This window comes from Hyperolius riggenbachi, chromosome 1 (assembly GCF_040937935.1).
Source record: "Hyperolius riggenbachi isolate aHypRig1 chromosome 1, aHypRig1.pri, whole genome shotgun sequence".
Taxonomy (NCBI): Eukaryota; Metazoa; Chordata; class Amphibia; order Anura; family Hyperoliidae; genus Hyperolius; species Hyperolius riggenbachi.
The window spans coordinates 83,993,244-84,014,517 of record NC_090646.1 but is presented as its reverse complement, the minus strand read 5'-3'; the positions used below and the strand labels follow the sequence as shown (position 1 = coordinate 84,014,517).

The window sequence follows — 21,274 nt, the reverse complement described above, 5'->3', positions numbered from 1 at the left end:
CTCACTCTCTCTCTCTCTCTCTCTCTCTCTCTCTCTCTCTCTCTCTCTCTCTCTCTCTCTCTCTCTCTCTCTCTCTCACACACTCACACACATACACTCTCTCTCTCTCTCTCTCTCTCTCTCACACACTCTCTCTCTCAGATTCAATCTGAGAGAGATCTGTCTCTTTGTCGATTGGCCGCCAAAATCGATAAGATGTGTGGCCACCTAAGAGCATGTGTTGGTGAGGGGTAGAATGGGTCTGCTGCATATGAATGAGTTGGGATGTCTCTTCCCTGGCAGCCTGTGGTTTGTGCTGAGTCACTGTGCGCTGTGCACTGATTGGGGGATGAGTCATCAGAGGCCTCTAGTTGAGGTATAAAAGCAGTCAGGCAGGATCTGTCATATCAGTGCTGAGCCTCTGACTAGTGACAGGAAGTGAAGGCATTTCTCTCCGGACGGGATGTTAGAAAACTCCGAGAATAGCTGCTTCGTGGTGAGTGCAGACTCAGCAGTGATATCCAGTGGTTATCTGGACCTTACATGTTACAAATTTGCAAACTGTAGTCCTGCTGGCGGCTTACCGTGTGTTACTGTGGCTTAAACTTGGATTTATTCTTGTGTTATGGACTCTGTAGCCATGTGATGTGTTAAATTAACACATCTAATGCTATTAATTACCGTAAAGCGAAACTATAGTGCAAATGATGTAAAACCAGGAACTACTGTGCTGTGGTACGGCTTAAAGTATAGTTTGCTCCAGAGCAAAGTTCTCAAATAACCCGGGAAATGGGGCAGTGTAGGGTTTGTCTTAAAGGGATCCTGAACTGAGTACAATTATTTAAAATAAACACATGATGTAGCTGTAAATGAATATTACATGCTTACCTCACCATCAGTTCCTCTCAGAAGCTCACCATTTTCTTCTTACAGTGATCCCTTTCAGTTCTGACAATATTTTGTCAGAACTGAAATATACCAGTTGCTGTCCGTTATAAATCAGCTGCTGTCAGTTACAACAATGTTTCCCTATGGCTCAAGTGGGCGAAATTATAGTTTAACAGTGTGCTGACGTGGAAGCTGTTATGGGGTAATGGCCATTTTCAAAATGGAGGCTGGAGAATTCCATTGATCAGTGGACAAACAGGACGCAGGAGAGAAGAGATGGAGTAGACTACACAGGAGGTAAGTATGATGTGTGTATGTTTATTATGACTTTTAATTTTCAGTTCAGGTTCTCTTTAAGTCCATGCCCTGTGCAAAAGTAAAGTATTTTATTTACATTCACTTCATGTTTAAATTCACCAGGACAGAGTAAACTTGTGTATAGACAAAGAACTGATTTCTGACATCTAACTGCCTCAGCTGCCTGGCTGGAGTTGACCCATAACACAGATAAAGATAAATACTCACCTAACCATGAATCAGAGAATCTCACAGCGATGCTTCCCGACGAACGAGTTTCCCCGATCTATCTTCCTGCCCGCGGGAACAAGCGACGTCACATGACAGGCGTGAACAAGTGTCCTAACGATCGTGCATTTTGCGCAAAGGCCGTTGGGGATCTTAAAGATCTGGTGGTCTTTATCGCACCACGTCTCTAAGCGTCGTTCACCTAATCCCATGCCTGTACCCACGTTGCGGATACACTCGTCGCTTAATAAAAAATCTATGCTTGTCGGAACAGTCACGGACAAAATTGCGAGGTGGGTGCCGGGCTGTGGATTTGGTACAAAAATCATCTGACTCCAACTCCTCAGTTTATGAAACCAGCGACTCCAGGTACCCTAAATGACTCCGACTCCTTAGTCAAATACTTATTAGGGCTGTGGATTTGGTACAAAAATCATCCCACTCCTCAGTTTATGAAACCACTGAGGCTAGATTCAAAGTGCTCAGTTGCGTTGCAGACAAATTCTGCAGGTCAACTTTCTACCCATACAATTCTATGGGGCTGTTCACAGTAATGGATCGCGTTATTCTAACTTGCTGCGTATACAGGCTTTGCATTAAAGTCTATGGCCAGTCTCAGTTGCAGTTCACACACATTTTAACACGTGTTATGCAACTGACCACTGTGAATCCAGCCTGACTCCAACTCCAGGTACTCAAAATTGCTTTGACTCCTCGACTCCAGCTCCACAGCCCTGCTTTTAAATACTATGAACAATCCCAGTCCACCTTGTACAGAAATCAAAACATTTTAGGTTTTCTGGTCTCTCCCACTCTTGAAAGATTTCCCCTTTTCTCCATAAAGAAAGTCATTGCGATGCTCACAGATAGGGACTGAAGACCGTAAATTGAAGTTCAGTGTAACCCCTGACTGACTGTTCATAGCTGAAATATACCATTTCTTTTCCCGGGGAATTGCGTTACGAGCCGGCATAACGAGCACCATATAATGGAAGTCTGTTGAAAGCGAAAGGCAGCTTTGATTCCCAGTATCGATTCTTCTTCGGTGTAAGCTTGACTTTCACTTTTCCTTCAGAGTGACTGTACTTCCCTTCCTTGTAGGCCCAGAGAAAGCGGAAAAGCTCCCAGTCTAGCAAAACCAGATCATCACAGAAAAGGAGAAGAGGGTCCACCTCGACCAGCTCCATGTCTGCATCGGCTGAGCTTATAGAACTTGAAGAAAGTGGTATGTAATGATGATTTATGCATATATAAGGCAGGTAAAAAGTGGGAGGCTGCCACGCCTTCTGATTTGGGCGTCGCCATAGGCCACAATGCAGTATGCGGCTACGGCAGCGCCGGGTGAATAAGTGTGCCAGGGCTACAGCATCATTATTGGACACTCTGCTATGCTAGATGCCAGCAGCTTTGCACTGTTGGGACTCTGGCTTGCAGCTTTAGAAGGGGGGGGGCTTTTAACATGTCAATGTAAGTTAATTTGTTCATTAATGCAATACAAAAGAACACGTGCTTTCAGACACAGCTTATCTCTACTTTACTTTACCGATGAAAAAAAAAGCACCCTCATCACAGCATACATGGCAGCTGGGCACAGAGGGCTTTTGGCACAAGATGAGCTAAATGACGGCTTACCATGCTGCCACACATTTATGGCTTGGTGTTTAAATACTATTCCCCCTCTGAATCGTAGCGACTCGGAGGGAGAAGTAACTCGGGGTCCAGCAATCTCTGGATCCCGCCATTACCTGTGCATGAGGCGCAGACTATAAGCATTACTGCTACAGCTGCCCAAACTTCATCGCTACGCGGAGCTCCAAAAGCCCCGCTTCGCTCATCACAGCCTGTCTGTAGGATTTAATTATCTTACCAAATGGTGTTACCCAGACATATTTGCCTTAAAAAACAAGTGACACCATGCTAACCTAGAAATAAAAAACACATATACAGTAAGTAGATAAATACTTGTTCTACTTACATAACAGATATATTGCACTGTCCACATTGATTCCTCTTGCTAATTGGTGTTTTTGTTACATACCCACCTCCCTTAGTCTTCAGACACTTCCACTGAGGTCTATATTAGTGAGTGCACTGTCTTATGTCATTAGGAGGGGGAAATAAAGGGAAGAGGAGAAATATATGATAAAGACCCCCAGCATGCAACTGTTTTGCAATGGCAATTAAAGGGCCAGTGCTCCTAAGGTACGTGACAACTCCAAACCATAAAGGTGGCCATACACTGGTCGATTTGCCATCAGATTCGACCAACAGATAGATCGAATCTGATCAGAGAGGGATCGTATGGCTGCCTTTACTGCAAACAGGTTGTAAACCGATTTCAGCCTGAAACCGTTCACAATCTGTTGTGGTGGTGGTGCTGCCGCCGCTCAACCGTCCCCCTCCCCCCCCCCCCCCCCCCTCTCGCCCGCATACATTACCTGCTCCGCCGGCGCGACTCCAGTCCCCAGGTCACCGCTGCTCCGTCTCCACTCTGGTCTCCAGGTCCGGCATGCTTTACTTCTTCCTGCCCGGCAGGAAGTTAAAACAGTAGAGCGCACTCTACTGTTTAAACTTCCTGCCGGGCAGGAGGAACTAAAGCATGCCGGAGACCAGAGCGGAGACGGAGCAGCGGTGACCGGGGGACTGGAGTCGCGCCGGCGGAGCAGGTAATGTATTGCGTCGGTCGCCAGGCACTCGAACGCCGCTAGCGACGCGCTCCCTACCCGTGGGCGATCGACGGTAATTTTCCGCACGGAGCGATCGACTGGATCAGACGAAATGGATCCAAGTGATCGAATCTGCTGTCGAAATGGCGGCAAATCGGGCCAGTGTATGGCCAGCTTTACAGCTGAAAAAGTTTTGAAAGATTTGAATGCAGGATAAGCATCCTTATTACTTAATACACTCAGACCAGTTGCTGTTGAAATTTGATTTTTATGGTTACAATTCCCCTTTAAAGAGAACCCAAAGAGTGGGTTCTAAGAATCCTATTGGCACACAGAGGCTGGGTCTGCATATAAATCCAAGCCTCTGTTGCTATACTGTTTCCCCCAATTCTCTGTGTGACTCCGCCCCAGATTGGCGCATCGCAAATCCGACACCATATTCATAAGCGGCCTGCAACCCTGTATCATATGAGGCTACACATGCCTATTCTATCACGTTCTGTCTGGGCAGGCTGAATAAAGCAGTTTTCCGACTGACCCCTGACAGTGGGGAAACTGTAATTCGGATGAATGATAGAACTGATTTATAGGTATCAGAAAATGTTTTTTTTTTTTGTTTTTTTTTTGTCTTTCCGTGACAAGCCTATTTTGAAATACAAATATATTAAAGGTTCCTTTTGTTTGAGTGTATGATTTTGGCAGGGATTTCTTATCTCGGCCAGTTTAAGCTGGCTTTTTGGGAGAGGGCTGTGGCAGGAAATGGTCCTCGGCAGGAGGTCGAGCCACGTGTGAAATTCCTCTCCGTGTTATCAGGACACTGGGAAATGGGTGAGGGGTTTTTGTTTTTCATTGAGAAGAGAGCGAAAGGAATGACATTTGTTTTAATCTACACAGGACTGACAGTTGGCGATTGCGCACGACTTTCCGTAATGTTCGTCACAGGAAGGGACGCAGGTGGGGAGTGGAGAAATTGGGGAGCGTCGAGAGTGACAGTGTAGATGAAAACAGCCAGCTATCGACACGCTGCTTGTCGCTAGCATGGCTGTTTGATTTATGGGGGGTAGCAGGGGGGAGGGGGGGTCTGGGGGGAGATAATATAGCGGAAGAAAAAAAAGAAGCAGTCCCAGGAGCTCAACTGGTAAATATAATTGAGCCAGGGAGTCAACCAGTCCACATCCGGATTCCTCAAAGTGCAAAAAGTCCACAGCAATACAAGAAAAAGACTAGGTCTCTACCTGGATAAATGCAATTGTAGCACTTTTTTATTGCACCATAGTGACAAAACACGACGTTTCGGCCGGCAGGCCTTTATCAAGGACTTGTTATGGAGGTTGCGCAGAGAAGCAAAGCAAAATATTCCTGGTGACTGACTTTACTAGGAACCGCTCTGAATTAATTACTTTTTCTTGGATAGGTGAAGAGGTTGTAGATTTGACATGCGAGTCTTATGAGCCAACTGTGGTTGACCTGACTGACCTGTCACACAATGATTCTGTGGTGGTAAGTTTTTCATTCACTTCTCTTTAAATGTTACTGCAAAACATTATTGGATATCCTAGAAAGTAATTTTTTGTTTTACTCACAAAGCACTGTCATATAGACATATGTCATATGCAGGGCTATGGGGTCGGTAAAAAAATCATCCAACTCTGACTACAGGTACCCAAAATCGGTCCGACTTTCTCGACTCCGACTCCTTAGTCGACTACTTACCAGGGCTGTGGATTTGGTACAAAGAAATCATCTGACTCCTTTGTTTATGAAACCACCGACTCAGGTACCCAAAATTGCTCCGACTCCACAGCCCTGGTCATATGTCATAAAGGCATACATTTGAAATCGGCGTCGGCGCAGGATACAGCCGGTATATGGCTGATCCTGCTTATGCACAAGTCCCGGCCGCATTAATTACTATTCCCCCTCCAGGCCGCCATGGATAGTGGGGAATGATATACTGGTAATTCGGCTTCCAGCGATTGCTGGAGGCCGACGTTACTCACTGAGCGCTGCTCAGTTTGATTCCTTTTGTAGTCTATGGTGGCGCCGGCTGCACCCAAATCTAGCAGCGCCGAAAAGCACTGCTACGTCATAAAGATTATAGTGCACCTGTACAAAGTCTGTTGCCTGCAGGGATCAGAACTTCATTTCTCGGCCACCAGTTTGGTTTTGGGTTTTTGCTATGGGGAAGGGTGGTGGCGATGGAGCAGGAGGGATATGGAGAACAATGGCCTATGCCTGCATTTGGTTGAGGTGGTCTGGCAGCCTCAGCTAAGAACCATTTAACCTCTAGAGGACCCGGTCACGCCAATGGGCGTGGCAGCCTCAGGACTGCCTAACGCCGATCGACGTAAAGTCCTGGGGCTGGCTTTTGCAGGAGATCGTGCGCACGCATCTCCCCTTGGTAGGCGGAGCTCTGCCATCAGTCTCCCAGTGGTGATCGCTGCTAGAACACTGTTAGACGGCGAATTCACCATCTATTTAGTATGTACAGCACTGCGATCTAAGGCAGCACTGTACAGGGGACAGCCGTGTCACTTGGCTGTCCCCTCCAGAGGGACAAATGCGATCCGCTGTGATAGGCTGAAGCCTATTACAGCCAATTGCGCTGATAGGCTGGTGGGGGGATAGAGGGAGGGGGGAAGAGGGAAAAAAATAGTAAAAAATATTGAAAAAATAGACAAATATTTATTTAAAAAAAACAAAACAAACACCTAGCGTGCAATCAGACCCCACCAACAGAGAGCTCTGTTGGTGGGGAGAAAAGTGTGTGTGTGTGTGTGTGGGGGGGGGGGGGGGAGGGTGGAATCACTTGTGTGCAAAGTTGTGCAGCCCTGCAGTGACCCCCTTAATGCTGCAGTGGCCATTTTTTTGAAAAATGGCCTGGTCTTTAGGGAGGTAAAGCCTGTGGTCCTCAAGAGGTTAACGTGTGTAGGTGGCACGTTCACACCTGTGGGGTATTTTTACCACACCCCTCCGCTGGGCAATGAAAGTCCGTTGAGACTTTCATACTTCCGCGGTACAGCGCTATGCAACAGAAGTGACTTTTTGCCGCATCCCAGAAGTCATGTTAGTCTGTGGTGACACGTGGATTTTGAAAAAATTACTGATGTTGCGGCGCGCATGTGTGGAAGTTAATTTTAATAGACTTCCGCATACCCGAAGCAGGAAGTGACGGCTAGCGCATCACTTCCTGCTTGGCCGATGGCCAGACAGGGAACACTGCGCAATAGTGCGTTGTTCCCTTAAGGCCTGTTTTTAAAGGTGTTGTGCGTCGGGTGTGACGCACTGCATCGCCAACGCTGGTTTGCAGTCTTAAACCAGCCCGAGGGATTATTTAACCTTGGAATGCAAACCTGCATGAAATTTCGCCGTGATTAGCGATTCCTGTTCAACAAAACGAGAATCGCAATGCTGCATGTAGCTAGTTTGTGATTAATGCAAGGCACGGTGAAAATGATCCCATTGGGATACATCAGTCACAGCGCTTTGCTGATAGCTGTGCTGAAAAGCACCTCGGTAGTGTATGGAGGAAACCTGTATATGCAATGGGCAATATTCAATTTACTTTTTGACCTGAGTTTTCTCCTAGGGCCTAGGTTCTCAACGTGTGGTATGCGTACCCCAGGGGGTACTGCTGATGGTTGCAGGGGGTACTCAGGCTTGATATACTTAACCAAGAATAACAAATTTAGAGTTTTAGAAAATGATAAATCTTATTTAAACACCAAATTAGTATTTTGGCTAATTAAAAGCAATAGTAAATGCTTATAAATGGTTTACAACCAATTATCATGTACTATGATTAAATATATATTTGTCAAGGGGTACCTGTGATGTTTACTATGCTGGGGGGGGAGGGGGGGTACTGGGTGAGTAGAGGGTTTTAAAAGGGGTACATACCAATAAAATGTTAAGAAACACTTCCCTACCTAGGGGATATTTTCACAACTTGTAAATAAAATGCATTTTAAATTGCCAACAAGCAAGAGAATACTCAAAATAATTTTGATCGAAGTTTTTCAACACATACGAGAGAAAGAGATGCCGGGAGACTTGGGCACCGGATACAGCCGATAAACAGCTTACCCTGCTACTGCACAAGTCCCGGCGGCGTTAATTACTATTCCCCTCCAGGTCCACGTGGATGGTGAGGAATTGTGTAATTCGGATTGCAGCTATTGCTGGTGGTCGAATTACAGTGTTTTGAAAGTAACTTCAGGTCCGTCTTCTGATGGCACCGAAGTTGCACTCTGTGCGCCACTATAGCCGTAATTTCTATTATGGTCTATGATGGCGCCGGCTGCGCCCAAATATCCTGCGCTATAATCCACGCGTTCGTTTTCAACTACTTTTTGGTACCTTTTCAGTTGCAAAATGCTGAAAAGTTAAATACAAGATGAAAAATTATCTCCTATGAGAACTTGGGAAAAAAAGTGAATTACATATGGCCCAATGAGTCTCAGTATAGCAGCCTTTCTCAACTTTTTTTGGCTGGAGGAAACCTATGAAAATTTTCAGATCCAGGGGGTATAAAACCGCCACGATTTCCTTTCTCATTCTACGATACTTCCTCTTCCAATTGGGGCGCTGAGCCAGAACTATGCATATGGCTTTGGATAATGGGGCTGCTGCTGGTATCTCTCTGCTGCAAGCAGCTGAAGCATACCACAGACATTGTATCAGGATTGTGTTGGCCTGTCTGTGCAATAGAGAAGGTGGGACTATGTTGTCCCACACAGTGGTGCTCATCCAATATTCTGGTATCCGAACTACCCAGATAATCCGAACTTTTTCCACTATCCGAACTTTGAATAGCAATCCGGTTATTTTTAAAAATCCGAATAGACTATCCAAGCAAACTCGGATTTCCCATCCGAAATCCGGGCGGATAGTTAGTTCAGATATCCGAGCAGAAGCCAAAATCACCTTCAATGGCAAAAATCCCTTTCAAAGGCATTCAGGGGGAGAGATTTTTTTGGGGGGGAATTTAAGTCCCCCCAATCCGGGTGGATATCTGGGATATTGGGTTCGGATATCAGATTCAGATTCCAAAATTTCAAACTCTGATATCCGAATCGGATCGGATATCTGGGTATCCGGATCCAAGTTCAATCCAGATTTTGAAAAGGGGTATCCGAGCAGCACAGTGTCACAAAATGACACAGATTCCCTAAAAGTTTCCACAGATCTCTTGTTGAGAAAGCTGCAGTAAAAATAGTGTTGCCCCTGGCCTGTTTTTGCTGACTCTTCTAGGCTGATTTCCCCGACCCCCCCCCCCCCCCCCCCCATCTGTGAGTCTCCAGACAATATAGCAGCAGCTCATTGATCGGAGGGCTCATGGCTGCCATTCCAGCATGCAGCATAATGAGCAGTGCAGGTATGAGGGGTGTGTGAGCTAATGTACAATAAACTTGATGTCAGATTCCTGTCCGCCCCATAGTCAGGTATATTTAGCTGGTCTGGAACTGTAAGCCTGGTGCTGGAACTTGTAGCTGTAGCGTTAGCCTAATCTGAACTATGACAAATCTGTCCTTGTGCATTGCTGTGTGAATTATTTTTTTTTTACATTTTTGTTTATACTGATGATTATAATTTCCTATAATGTAATAACTACTTTTTTTTTTTTTTTCCTCTCTTTACTCAACAACCAGATAGTTGAAGGTGAGCTTATTTACCTGATATTTTCCCTTTGTTGTATTACATAATTGATAAATACATTTCCCAGCCACCAAATAATCATATTTCACAGTGAATCTGTCATGTAGATGCTGTGGTACTGATTGGATATAGAGAGGTTATGGGAGGGGCTTGGATGAAGGTTAGAAGTGTTGGAGCTGTGTGCGGCGTGTGCTCGGGCAGCAGTGTCCTGGGCACGCACCCTTACTAACGTTTCCAAACTGAGCATGCCTAGAACACCCCCAACTGCATCTGCTGTGCACAGCTGTTATCAAGAGCGATTAGAGGATAGAGTAGCGCCCTTGCTCCATCTGGTCAGTTGCCGTTTTGAACAGGGGCAGAGCTCCAACACAGAGGGAAGTAGGCAAAGCTGTGGGGCTATGGAGTTTATGGAAGCACAGAAGAAGCCCCAGGTATGGCCATCTAGTATATTTTTGCTTAGTTCGGGCACCCTTTAAATGTAAAGTGGCTAATCAACAAAAGCTCAAGTGATGATGATGAATAAAGGCTGTCCTTTACTTAAACTTCTGTATAATTAATCAGTGGCACTTATGACTTCTTAGTCTTGTCCTTTAAGACTGAGACTCTTACAAGGTTGGTATTAATGCTATAAACCCTGGGATTAGGGGCATAACTAGAAATCATGTTGTGGGGGTTTAAACTAGCAAACGGAAGACATTTGTTCCGTTTTTCAGCACATCTGAAAGTGTCTATGGGGATTTGCGTTGGGTCCCCTAAAGTAGACTAGCGCCAATATACATATCTGACAGAAGCGACATGTTTTGGACTAGTCCATCTCGTTATAGGGGATTCTCTGGGATATATTTATTTTCAAAAGCACTTAGTGAATGGCAGTTGCTCTGCCGAACTGCCAAAAAACTGTGTAGCAAACAGGGAAACTGGCCAGCATCCTTGTTTAAATCCTTTTTCGGGAATATCTTTATCAAGAATAAAAGCCTTGCTGAGAATCCCCTATGAAGAGATGGACTAGTCCAAAACCTGTCATTTCTGTCAGATTTCTACTGCCTACTATAAGTGACAGCAACATAGGAGAAAAGTAATATATGGCTCATTTTACTCTGGAAAAAACATACTTCTTATTTGTCTGTTTGCACATATTTTACATTTTAAAATTTTACAGTTTTTCGCTGCCCATTTAAGCCCCTGCCTAGGCTTGCTGCTTATATATATATCTGGGGTGGCCTCATCTGTAGCTCACAGCAGCTTAATATAATTGTTCGTTTATTCCCACAGTACATTATGGGAGTGTTAAAATGGCACTAAAAATGCTGAGAACTTCTCTCTTCCTGTAGATATTTCTGTCTCCAGTTAAACACTTGTGACAAATTTTGAGGGACACTTGAGGGGCAATGGGGAAACGTTCTTGCTGCTACAGAACTCATTCCCCTAATTTTTTGTGATGTAAAAAATTTAGCAACACCTCCACCTGCTAATAATTTCCATATACGAGATCACATAACTGTTGGATTCGGGAGTGAATTTTACCTCACGGCATCCTTTTGTTGCAGAGCGGCCAGGCCACAGACGAGACAGAGGCCAGACTAGCACACAAGCTGCCAGCTGTATACTGAGCAGTGATGACGAGGACTCCAGAGATGATCTATACGGCTTCAGAAGAGCCGTGAACTTAACCAGTTCCGAATACAACCGATCCAGGTGGGGACTCGGTGACCAATTCTAGATCCACTTTTATCTATCTGACTAATGGAAACCATATTTTGCAGCCTGTGTTTGCTGGCAGTCGTTCTTTTCTCAGTATGGTGTGGGGTAGGCGCACATTAACATATCATCAGCTGAGTAGTTGCCAGCTTCAGGGCATCCATAAATTGAGATTGTTCGGGAAGATCGACCAATAATTGTATTAAATCAGAGAAGAATCTGTGCCACAACATGGCCAACCAATGCATTTTTTTCTTTCGGTTTCCTGGTCGAAAAGTTTAGACTGAGATTTTCAAGCACTCAGGATTAAAGAAAAGCGACACCCATGGTAACCTAGAAATAAAAAACACATATATATGTAGATAAATACTACTTCTACTTACATAACAGATGTATTGTGCTATCCACGTAATGATTTCTGTGAATTTTATAAAGGAAAAGCAGAAAATCCTATTCTAGGCAGTGGCTACCTTGCCATGCTAATGCTGACATCATATCCTCCCTGACTCTTGTTTTCCCCCCTTCCTTCTCTTGCTCATGTATCCATTAGCTGCCCTCCTCCCAGTGTCTTCAGACACTCCCACTGAGGTGTATACTAACAACTGCACTGTCTTTCTTTTATTTACACATCCAATCACTGAGTCACCTCAGCCTTGCTTGTAAACACAAGTAATCAGAGGGTGTTTCTGATAAGCAGCTAGGCAGGGAAATAGACGTAAGAGGAAGAATATATTATAGATAAAAATAACTCCCAGCATTCAACTCTTTGGCACTGTTTGGCACTAGGGCCAGTGCTCCTTAAGTATGTGATAACTACAAACCATAACAGCAGGAAAAGTTTTGCAACTTTTGAATGCAGGATTAGCATCTTAATTACTTAGTATACTCAGACCAGTTGCTGTTGAAATTTGATTTGTATGGGGACAATACCGCTTTAAAATAAACCAGTGTCTTCGTAAATGAAAGAATTGATACTTACCAGAGGTTTCCTCCCGCCCTATAAACACGAGTCCCACGCCGTCCTCCCGCAGTCTGCCGTTCAGCCGCAATCAGCTCCGGTAACTGGCTCAGTCCCGTCATTTTGAGTCTCCTGCGCATGGTTGGGAGGTCTGGGCATGCGCAGAAGACCCAGACTGGACCCAGTCACCGGGACTGATCACGGCTGAAAGGCAGACCGCAGGATGACGCCGAGGGACTCGGGCGTGTTTATGGGGCGGGAGTGGGCCCCGGGTAAGTATCAATTCTTTAATTAATGAAGTCTCTGGTACAGTTTAAGGCTTGATCTAGTGCGCGGCAGTAATGGCGTGTGATATTTTTTGACGGACCCCCGCTTGGTCCTGAACCTCCCCTCCCAAGTTTTTGTCGTCCTCAATCACCCATTCCCCCTCCCCATGTGCTCACCTGTCACACCGCCACAAATCCTGGCCTGCGTTGTCCGGCATTAGTGCGAGTGACTGTACCATGTGACACTGGCGCATGTAGCGACGTCAATAAATGCACCTGGTGGTGACGGTGCATGCAGTGATGCCGGCTGGAGGAGGCCAGGATTTGTGGCGGCATGACAAGTGAGACTCCAACACTGCACATGAGTACCGGGGGGGACATGACAAGACTCGTTCCAGTAGATTTCATGCTGAACTCTTAGGAATTGGTGTGCAGTGTGTGGGCAGCCAATAGAATCCTCTGCTCAGATTCGATCAGAGAGGGATCTGTCTAATGGTGGCCATACATGGTACAATTTCTTCATCAAATCTTACCAATTCTATGTAGTATAAGGGAACTGTCTATATTATCCTTTAGTATAAGGGTAAATTGAGTGAATATACTGACATAGAAATGGTAAGATTGTATGAAAAAATTGTACCATGTATGGCCACCATAATGGTCCATCTGGTGGCAGATCGACTAATGTATGGCCCACTTTAGCAGAAAATGTGCCCAGAGGAGGAAGCAGGTCCGATGTGAAACATAGGGTTTGCTTCCACTTGTTAATAAACGCTAATGGCTGCACGGTGGCGTAGTGGTAAGCACTCTTGCCCTGCAGCACTGGATCCCTGGCTCGAATCCCAGCCAGGGAACTATCTGCACAGAGTTTGTATGTTCTCCCAGTGTCTGCGTGGGTTTCCTCCGGGCACTCCGGTTTCCTCCCACATCCCAAAAACATAAAGATGAGTTAATTGGCTTCCCCCTAAATTGGCCCTAGACTATGATACTATGATACATGCACTACACGAAAAATACATAGACATATGACTATGGTTAGTGACAAGACAGTATACTCTGTACAGCGCTGCGTAATATGTGGGCGCTATATAAATACTTAAACAAAATAAATCTGTTTACTGCATTGCAGTCCCAATAACAACAACAAATAACATTTGTAAAGCGCTTTTCTCCCGTAGGACTCAAAGCGCATAAGCATGGCTCCGACCATCGTGGTACAGAGGAAGAATTTTATAAATCTGGAAATGCCAGGCTAAACAGGTGGCTTTTCAGTCTGGACTTGAATAGCTCCAGGGATGGTGCTGTCTTTACTGGGTGTGGCAGGGAGTTCCAAAGAGTAGGGGCAGCATGACAGAAGGCTCGATCGCAAGATTCTTTGAGGTGCACTCTGGGAGTGACCAAGTTTTTATAGAACTTGCTGATCTAAGGTTGTGAGAGGTGTGGTGCAGCTTCAGCAGGTCCTTCGTGTATCCAGGGCCCAGATTGTGCAGGGATTTGAATGTCAGCAGTCCAATCTTGAAGAGTATTCTCCATTCTACTGGTAGCCAGTGCTATAAGTAGGCAATAAGACAGGACAGATGTGGAGTAGAGAGGGATCTGCTTGATAAATCGCCCTTGTGTTCTTCCATACAGTAGGTTTGTAGTAATGTGTTAATGGAATTCTGTGTCTTTACAGATCGTCTGCAGGAGATATCACCTGTCCTATTTGCATGGATGGATATTCAGAAGTAAGTGCTGGGACTCAAACATTTGCTATTGTGCAGAATAGTAACTAGGGACGGGTATACTGTAAACCATGCACAAAAATGACAAGCCTGCACCTAGGGGTGCTTACACAACACAAAACCCTAAACTTCCCTGGTGGTGCATTTGTAACGGCAGAGTTCCGGCCCCATTCACTGAGTTTGCAAAGGCTAAAGGTAGGTACACACATCCAATTTTTATCTGCAGATAACTGGCCTATTTTACCACTTTCATGTTGTATGAGAGCCTACATAGTCTGTTCATAGTGCTCAAAATCTGTTGGTCCTCATACTACATGGCAGTGGTTAAATCGTCCACTCATCTAAAGATTAAAATTGGATGTGTGTACGGAGCCTAACAATTAAATCAGTAAGGAGACAAAAGAGGAAAAAAAGCTTCAAAAATCAATACTCAAAGTATGAGAAGCACTCGGGAGGACAGTGAGGGACGCATCGCTGCTCATGGGGCTGGAGGAAGCCCCAGGTAAGTATGAAATCTTTTAGTAACGTCATCTCAGGTTTACTTTAACAATTTTATTAAATTCCATTAATAAACCTCAAGATTCAGGATTAGGTAATTCATAAAAGTTATTAAATCCCCAAAAAACACACTGCCTCATGGAACCAGAGAAGTATACACCCTGGACTTATTATAATCAATTAAGATCATTAGGGGGTTAGCAAACCTTTTTCTTGCTAGATCTCGGGTTCAGTATAAAGTGGTGCTCCTAAACAATTCCATTTAAATTCCTTAAAGGACAACTGAAGTCAGAAATATATGGAGGCTGCCATATTTATTTCCTTTTATACAATACCAGTTGCCTGGCAGTCCTGCTGGTCTATTAGGATGCAGTAGTGTCTGAATAATGCCAGAAACAAGCATGAAGCTAACCTTTCAGATCTGACAATTAAGTCAGAAACACTTGATCTGCTGCATGCTTGTTCAGGGTTTATTCCTAAAAATATTAAAGCGGATCCTGGATGAAAAACAAGATATAAAGACAAGTTGCTTGCTATAGTTAAAGTTTAGATGGTTTATGCAGTAAATCTAGCTGCAAACAGCTTCAAAAGTATAGGACTATTTATTCCTGTGATACAAGAAAAGCAGCCATATTCTGCTTGTTATCTTTACACAGCCAAGCTGCTCTTTATCTCCATCCCTCAGCCTGTGAAAACTGCCCTCCCCTCTCCGCCTCCTTGCCTCTGAAATCTCTGGCTGGCAACGCCTCCTCCTTTGGGAAAAGCCTCCTCCCCAGACTGAGCTCCCATGAGCACTTGCTACATGGGGATCAGAATGCCTAGGTGCTGGAGGAGCTGTGGGCAAGGATTGTTTAGTTTATAGGGAATTATGGCATTAAAACAAAATACCCAAAAAAGTATTTGACTTGAGGAATGCCCTATAAAATATATGTAAAAGGCACAATTATGAAATGTGAAAAAGTTAATCTCTGATCCACTTTAACCACTTACGCCTTAAAGAGAACCCGAGATGGGTTTGAAGAATATTATCTGCATACAGAGGCTGGATCTGCCTATACAGCCCAGCCTCTGTTGCTATCCCAAACCCCCCTAAGGTCCCCCTGCACTCTGCAATCCCTCATAAATCACAGCCACGCTGCTGACAAACAGCTTGTCAGAGCTGGCTGTGTTTATCTCTATAGTGTCAGTCTGCTGCTCTCCCCGCCTCCTGCAGAACTCCAGTCCCCGCCTGCATCCCTTCCCTCCCTGCTGATTGGAGGGAAGGGACGGGGGCAGGGACTGGAGCTATGCAGGAGGCGGGGGAGCAGCTGAGACTGACACTACAGATGTAAACACAGCCTCACAGCACGGCTGTGATTTATGAGGGATTGCAGAGTGCAAGGGGACCTTAGTGGGGTTTGGGATAGCAACAGAGGCTGGGCTGTAAAGGCAGATCCAGCCTCTGTATGCAGATAACATTCTTTAAACACACCTCGGGTTCTCTTTAAGTATTTTTCACCTTATGCATCATTTCAGCACTCCTCCCATTCATTTGCCAATAACTTTATCACTAATTATCACAACAAAATATCTAGATCTCTTTTTTTCTGCCACCAATTAGGCTGAGTGGTACATTTTGCTAAGGATTTTTTTCCTAAATGCATTTTAACGTAAATATTAAGAAAAAAAAATTGAAATTCATAATTTCTCAGCTTTCGGACATTATAGTTTTAAAATAATACATGCTACCATGATTAAAACCCACTTATTGTATTTACCCATTTGTCCCAGTTATTACACCATTTAAATTATGTCCCTATCACAATGTATTGCGTTTATATTTTATTAGAAAATAAAGGTGCATTTTTTTCAGTTTTGCATCCATCACTATTTACAAGTCCATAATTTAAAAAAATAACAGTAATGTACCCTCTTGACGTGCATAATAAAACAATAAAAAAAAACTGCAGTCCCTAAGGTGACGTGTTAGAGTTTTTGTTTTTTTTTAAATTATGCCCTGAAAATTTGGGGGGATACTATAGGAGAGTGTGGGAGGGAAGAAGTTCATTTTAAATTGTGGTTATAAATTTGCTATTTGGCCACAAGATGTTCTCCGTAATTTTTTTTTTGCCAAGTGACGAGAGGATGCAAACTTTTTTTTTTTTTCCTGTATGATCCCGCCTCATTGAAGCCGACGACGATTACAACGGGGACTTAGATCAATAAATGGGAACTGCGTTCCTATTCATTGATCTCCGGGTTAATGAGCGGCGATGAGTGCCCCAGTGGGTGAACGCGTGATCGGCCGTGGCGACAGTTTTTTTTTTTTTTTTTTTTTTTTTTTTTTCATGGACGTAGCACCTACGTCCAGCATGCATTTTAGGTCCTGGAGGTGGTAAAACTGGTCAGTGGTTGGCCAATCAAAATTGTATGTGTGCATGCTTCCTAATGCTGGGAATACACAATGAGATATTTTGGCAGATAATGGTTTGATAGATGATTTCCGACCGGTTCGATCTTATATTCATCGATTTTCTGATTGATTTCTCTTAGTGAATGGAAATTGATAAGAAAAATGTTCGGAAAATCACAGTAAATCTAATAAAAATCTCATTGTGTATCCCCAGCAAAAGTGTTTTGCTTATTAAAGAGACTATAAAGCATAAATTAACCATTCGATGGATCCACTTTGGATTAAAAGTTCTTAAGAGAGTCTGACTCAGGAGCCCAGGGTTTTGTATCTCAGCTTTTCCTATTCAGTGAGGAGACCTTGGGCAAGACTCCCTAACACTGCTACTGCCTATAGAGTGCGTCCTAGTGGCTGCAGCTCTAGTGATTTGAGTCCGCCAGGAGAAAAGCGCAATATAAATGTCTTGTCTTGTGTTTCCTGGAATACATATGGTTATCCTTTTTGTACTATCTAGCTGGACAGGTGGAACACCTAACAAGGATACAATTGATGGATGAATTGTTTGTTTTCCCATATACAGATTTAATTAACAATCCACTTTTTTCCCAGATCACACAGAGCGGACGTCTAATCGTGTCCACCAAATGTGGTCACGTATTCTGCAGCCAGTGCCTTCGTGATGCCCTTAAGAACGCCACTTCCTGTCCGACCTGCAGAAAAAAACTAACGCATAAACAGTACCACCCCATCTACATATGAGCCCCGAGCGGGCTGCTCACGGACTCAGGTGCACACGCTGTGTATGGGACCGCACAGTGAGATGGAGACATGGAACGCCTGCAAGGTTTTTGCACATTTATTCTGCTCTGGCAACAATCACACAAAGCTGACATCTTACAAAGCAATGGACTACTTAGGACTTAAATATATAGGTACTTGTTATTTTTCAGACTTCCCTCTTTCTGGCTTTGGAATGGCAGAATTCTGAGTTTGGACTGATGGTTGGAATACTCTTATAAACATTTATCACTCATTTTCCTTGTGACCTCCTAGCCTTTGTGTGTATAGACAGTCGGAGCCTCAGACACTGGCGGACTCCAGGTAGTGTCTGCCTTTTGCTATGTCCTCTGGGAGCATCCACTTTCCTAACAATATAATATCGGAACTGTGGATAGACATCAGCTTTGTAATTAGCATTGTTTAAAGCCCATCAAGGCTTCTGTTTTTAAGTTTTTGTTTTTTTGTCTTTTTCTCTGTTTTTCTAAACCTACTCGCCTCCCCTTTCCACTGGTCTTAAAGCTTTGGTCTAAAGGGAACCTGAAGTAAGAAGTAATTGAAAGCTGCCATATTTATTTCCTTTTAAACTATACTGCCCGGCAGTTCTGCTTATACTCTAACAGTGTTCCCCAACCTGTCCACAAGGCCCACCAACAGTGCATGTTTTGTGAAAATCCACAGATGCAGTTAATCAGCTCTGCTGAGACACTTATTACCCCACCAGTGCTTAGTTGTGGTTTTTTTTTACAAAACATGCACTGTTGGTGGGCCTTGAGAACAGGGTTGGGGAACTGTGCTCTAATACTTTCAGCCATAGACCTGGAACAAGCATGCAGATCAGCTGTTTGACACAAATCTGACTAGATCAGCTGCATGCTTGAGGTGTGTGATTTAGACACTGCTGCCAGAGGTGTCAGCGGGACTGCCAGGCAACTGGTATTGTTTAAAAGGAAATAAAGATTCAGGTTCCTTTTAAATATATAAAAAAAAGCATCTAAAGAATTCCACTACGTCTCCCAGCTTTAAAATGACTATGCGGATCTCCTGTGCAAACCACAGGAGTCGCGGAGTGTCATTATCAGCACCTGCATAAAGTCTAGTGTTACTGTTGCTAATACTGCATCAGTCAGTAGATCTAGATCAATCTACGGATGACTCCATGTAAAAGATGCCAAACTCCATTTTGAATGCTGTTTCTGGTGATGCCCCACATGCTTTAAAGTGAGGAAACTCTCTTAGGGCCCATTCACACTTGTAAAACGTACAACGCTAGCGCTTTTGCTAGCATTTTGCTCAGGCGATTTTTGTTTAAACGTGAAAAAATCGCCATTCACACTTGCCGACTTTTTTTCCCTCGATTATCGCTTCTGTAGCACTAAAGGCAATCGCCTCAAAATGATGCAGGCTACAAATTTGCGTCTGCCGATTTGCGTTAAACGCCAGCAATTAACGTAAATCGCCCAAGTGAGAATGGGCCCATAGGGTAGTATTGCACTAGCGCATTAAAAAGCGGTAGCGCTTCTGCGTTTTGCCAAAATCGCCGGCAAAACGCTCAAGTGTAAATGGGGCCTTAAAGGAGTCATCAGGGCAAATATAGTAAAATGAGTGGTACTTACCGGGGGCTTCCTCCAGCCCCAAGCTCCCAGGACCTCCCTCGCCGCAGCTCTTCCCACAACCGTTCGCCGGAGCTCCGACCCGGTCCCCGGCGCTGACGTCAGAGTGACCTGGAGGTCGCTCTGTACTGCGCATGCGCGATCGGCGCTGTCAATCACCGCCACGTGGGCCGGAGAGGACTGCGAAAGGCACAGTAGTTCTGCGGTCCTGGGAGCTTGGGGCTGGAGGAAGCCCCCGGTAAGTACCATTTATTTTACTATATTTGCCCTGATAACTCCTTTAAGGTTAGATACTTGCCTACGTAAATGGAAGGCTCTGGGCAGTATTGAGCCTTCCTGATCCTCAGTCTGTCCCCTCTTTTCAGCGCCATCTCCCGTTGAAGTTATTTGACCTGCTAGGTCAAATACCACTTCAGCACTCCTCAAGCGGCCTTTGGAAGTAATCCCAAGTACCGCCAAAAGACGAGAGCATCCTCACCGCGCCCGTGCGAGTCTAAGCTCGTGCACATGCAGTACAGATGCGCCCATCTTCAGAAGGATTCGGGGAAACTAGTACTTGGAAAAACTTCCCCGAGGAATACACATGACTACAGCCGGTTGTAGAACTTCCAACTGGGTGCGGTACTGGATTGATGGGACAGATCGAGTATTGAGAAGGATCTATGTTATCCAGAGTCTACCGTCTACATAGGCATGAATCTAACCTGAGGTGAGCTTCCTCATTTCAGGTTTGCTTTGTTGTGGAGCATAATGTTAGCATGGTAAAAGGTAGCTGCATTACCTGAAACAGCAGTCCATTGCCAGCTTGGCCCAGTGGAGTTTGAGGTTTGCTATATTGTTCTTAAAAAAACCTGCCTCGTGGTTCTGGTCACATCTGTGGAGTAAAAGTTCACCTACAATATTAAAGCCATGATTGACGTGAACTTGAAGGAAACACTTTTAAGACCAGTTTGAAGTAGTGATGATTGGTGCAGGTTTGACTGCAGATTCCAATTCCATGCAGATTCAAAATGGCCTTTAGCTAATCTTGATTGGCCAAATCTTAATCTGCATACACACTTGATCCAGATTTGCATAAACTTACAAAAATATTGGCGGGTGCCACTGATCAGCTATGGTTTGAAGTTATGTGGAACTCACAATGCTTAATTTAAACCTATTGAATAAATTAATTTAATTTAAAAATAAATTGTTTTTGGAATCTCAGGGACTGCCACTGGCGAACTCAGGGGGCTATTCCGGGCGTCTGGAACCTCCCCCCTGCACTGAGCTGTGTATTCAGCCAGGGAAGCCCGCATAATATAAACAGCCTCATTCTCCCTCCCTTCTTACTTCTGGTGCCTCCCTCCAGCTAATAGAATGAGAGAGGCAGCCGAGCTTCCCTCACAACCCTCACAAGAAGATGCAGCCTGCAGTGAGAGAATGTTGAATATGGAGTCCTGGACTCTCCACAGCACAGAAGTGTCAGACATGATGAAATTAGAGTGCAGGCAAGCTGGTAAATATGCACAGCATGATGCAGAGCTTGCCTGGACTCAGGGTCTGTGGGCAAACATCTGTCTGGTCTCTCCCCATTGTTATGACTGCATGTGTGGATAAGGTGTGGATAACAAGCTGAAAAGTTTTTGACAGTCC

General features: G+C 44.6%; 1 protein-coding gene across 1 annotated transcript; it reads left to right on the top strand.

The window, feature by feature from the left end:
* Positions 1–397: 397 nt before the first annotated feature.
* Positions 398–18,282, top strand: RNF4 (ring finger protein 4). Its single transcript, XM_068275929.1, has 7 exons — positions 398–475; positions 2,494–2,617; positions 5,473–5,558; positions 9,710–9,719; positions 11,264–11,411; positions 14,314–14,365; positions 17,859–18,282. The coding sequence occupies exons 1-7, from the start codon at positions 443–445 to the stop codon at positions 18,006–18,008; spliced, it is 603 nt and encodes a 200-aa protein (XP_068132030.1). The 5' UTR covers positions 398–442; the 3' UTR covers positions 18,009–18,282.
* The last annotated feature ends 2,992 nt before the right edge of the window (positions 18,283–21,274 follow it).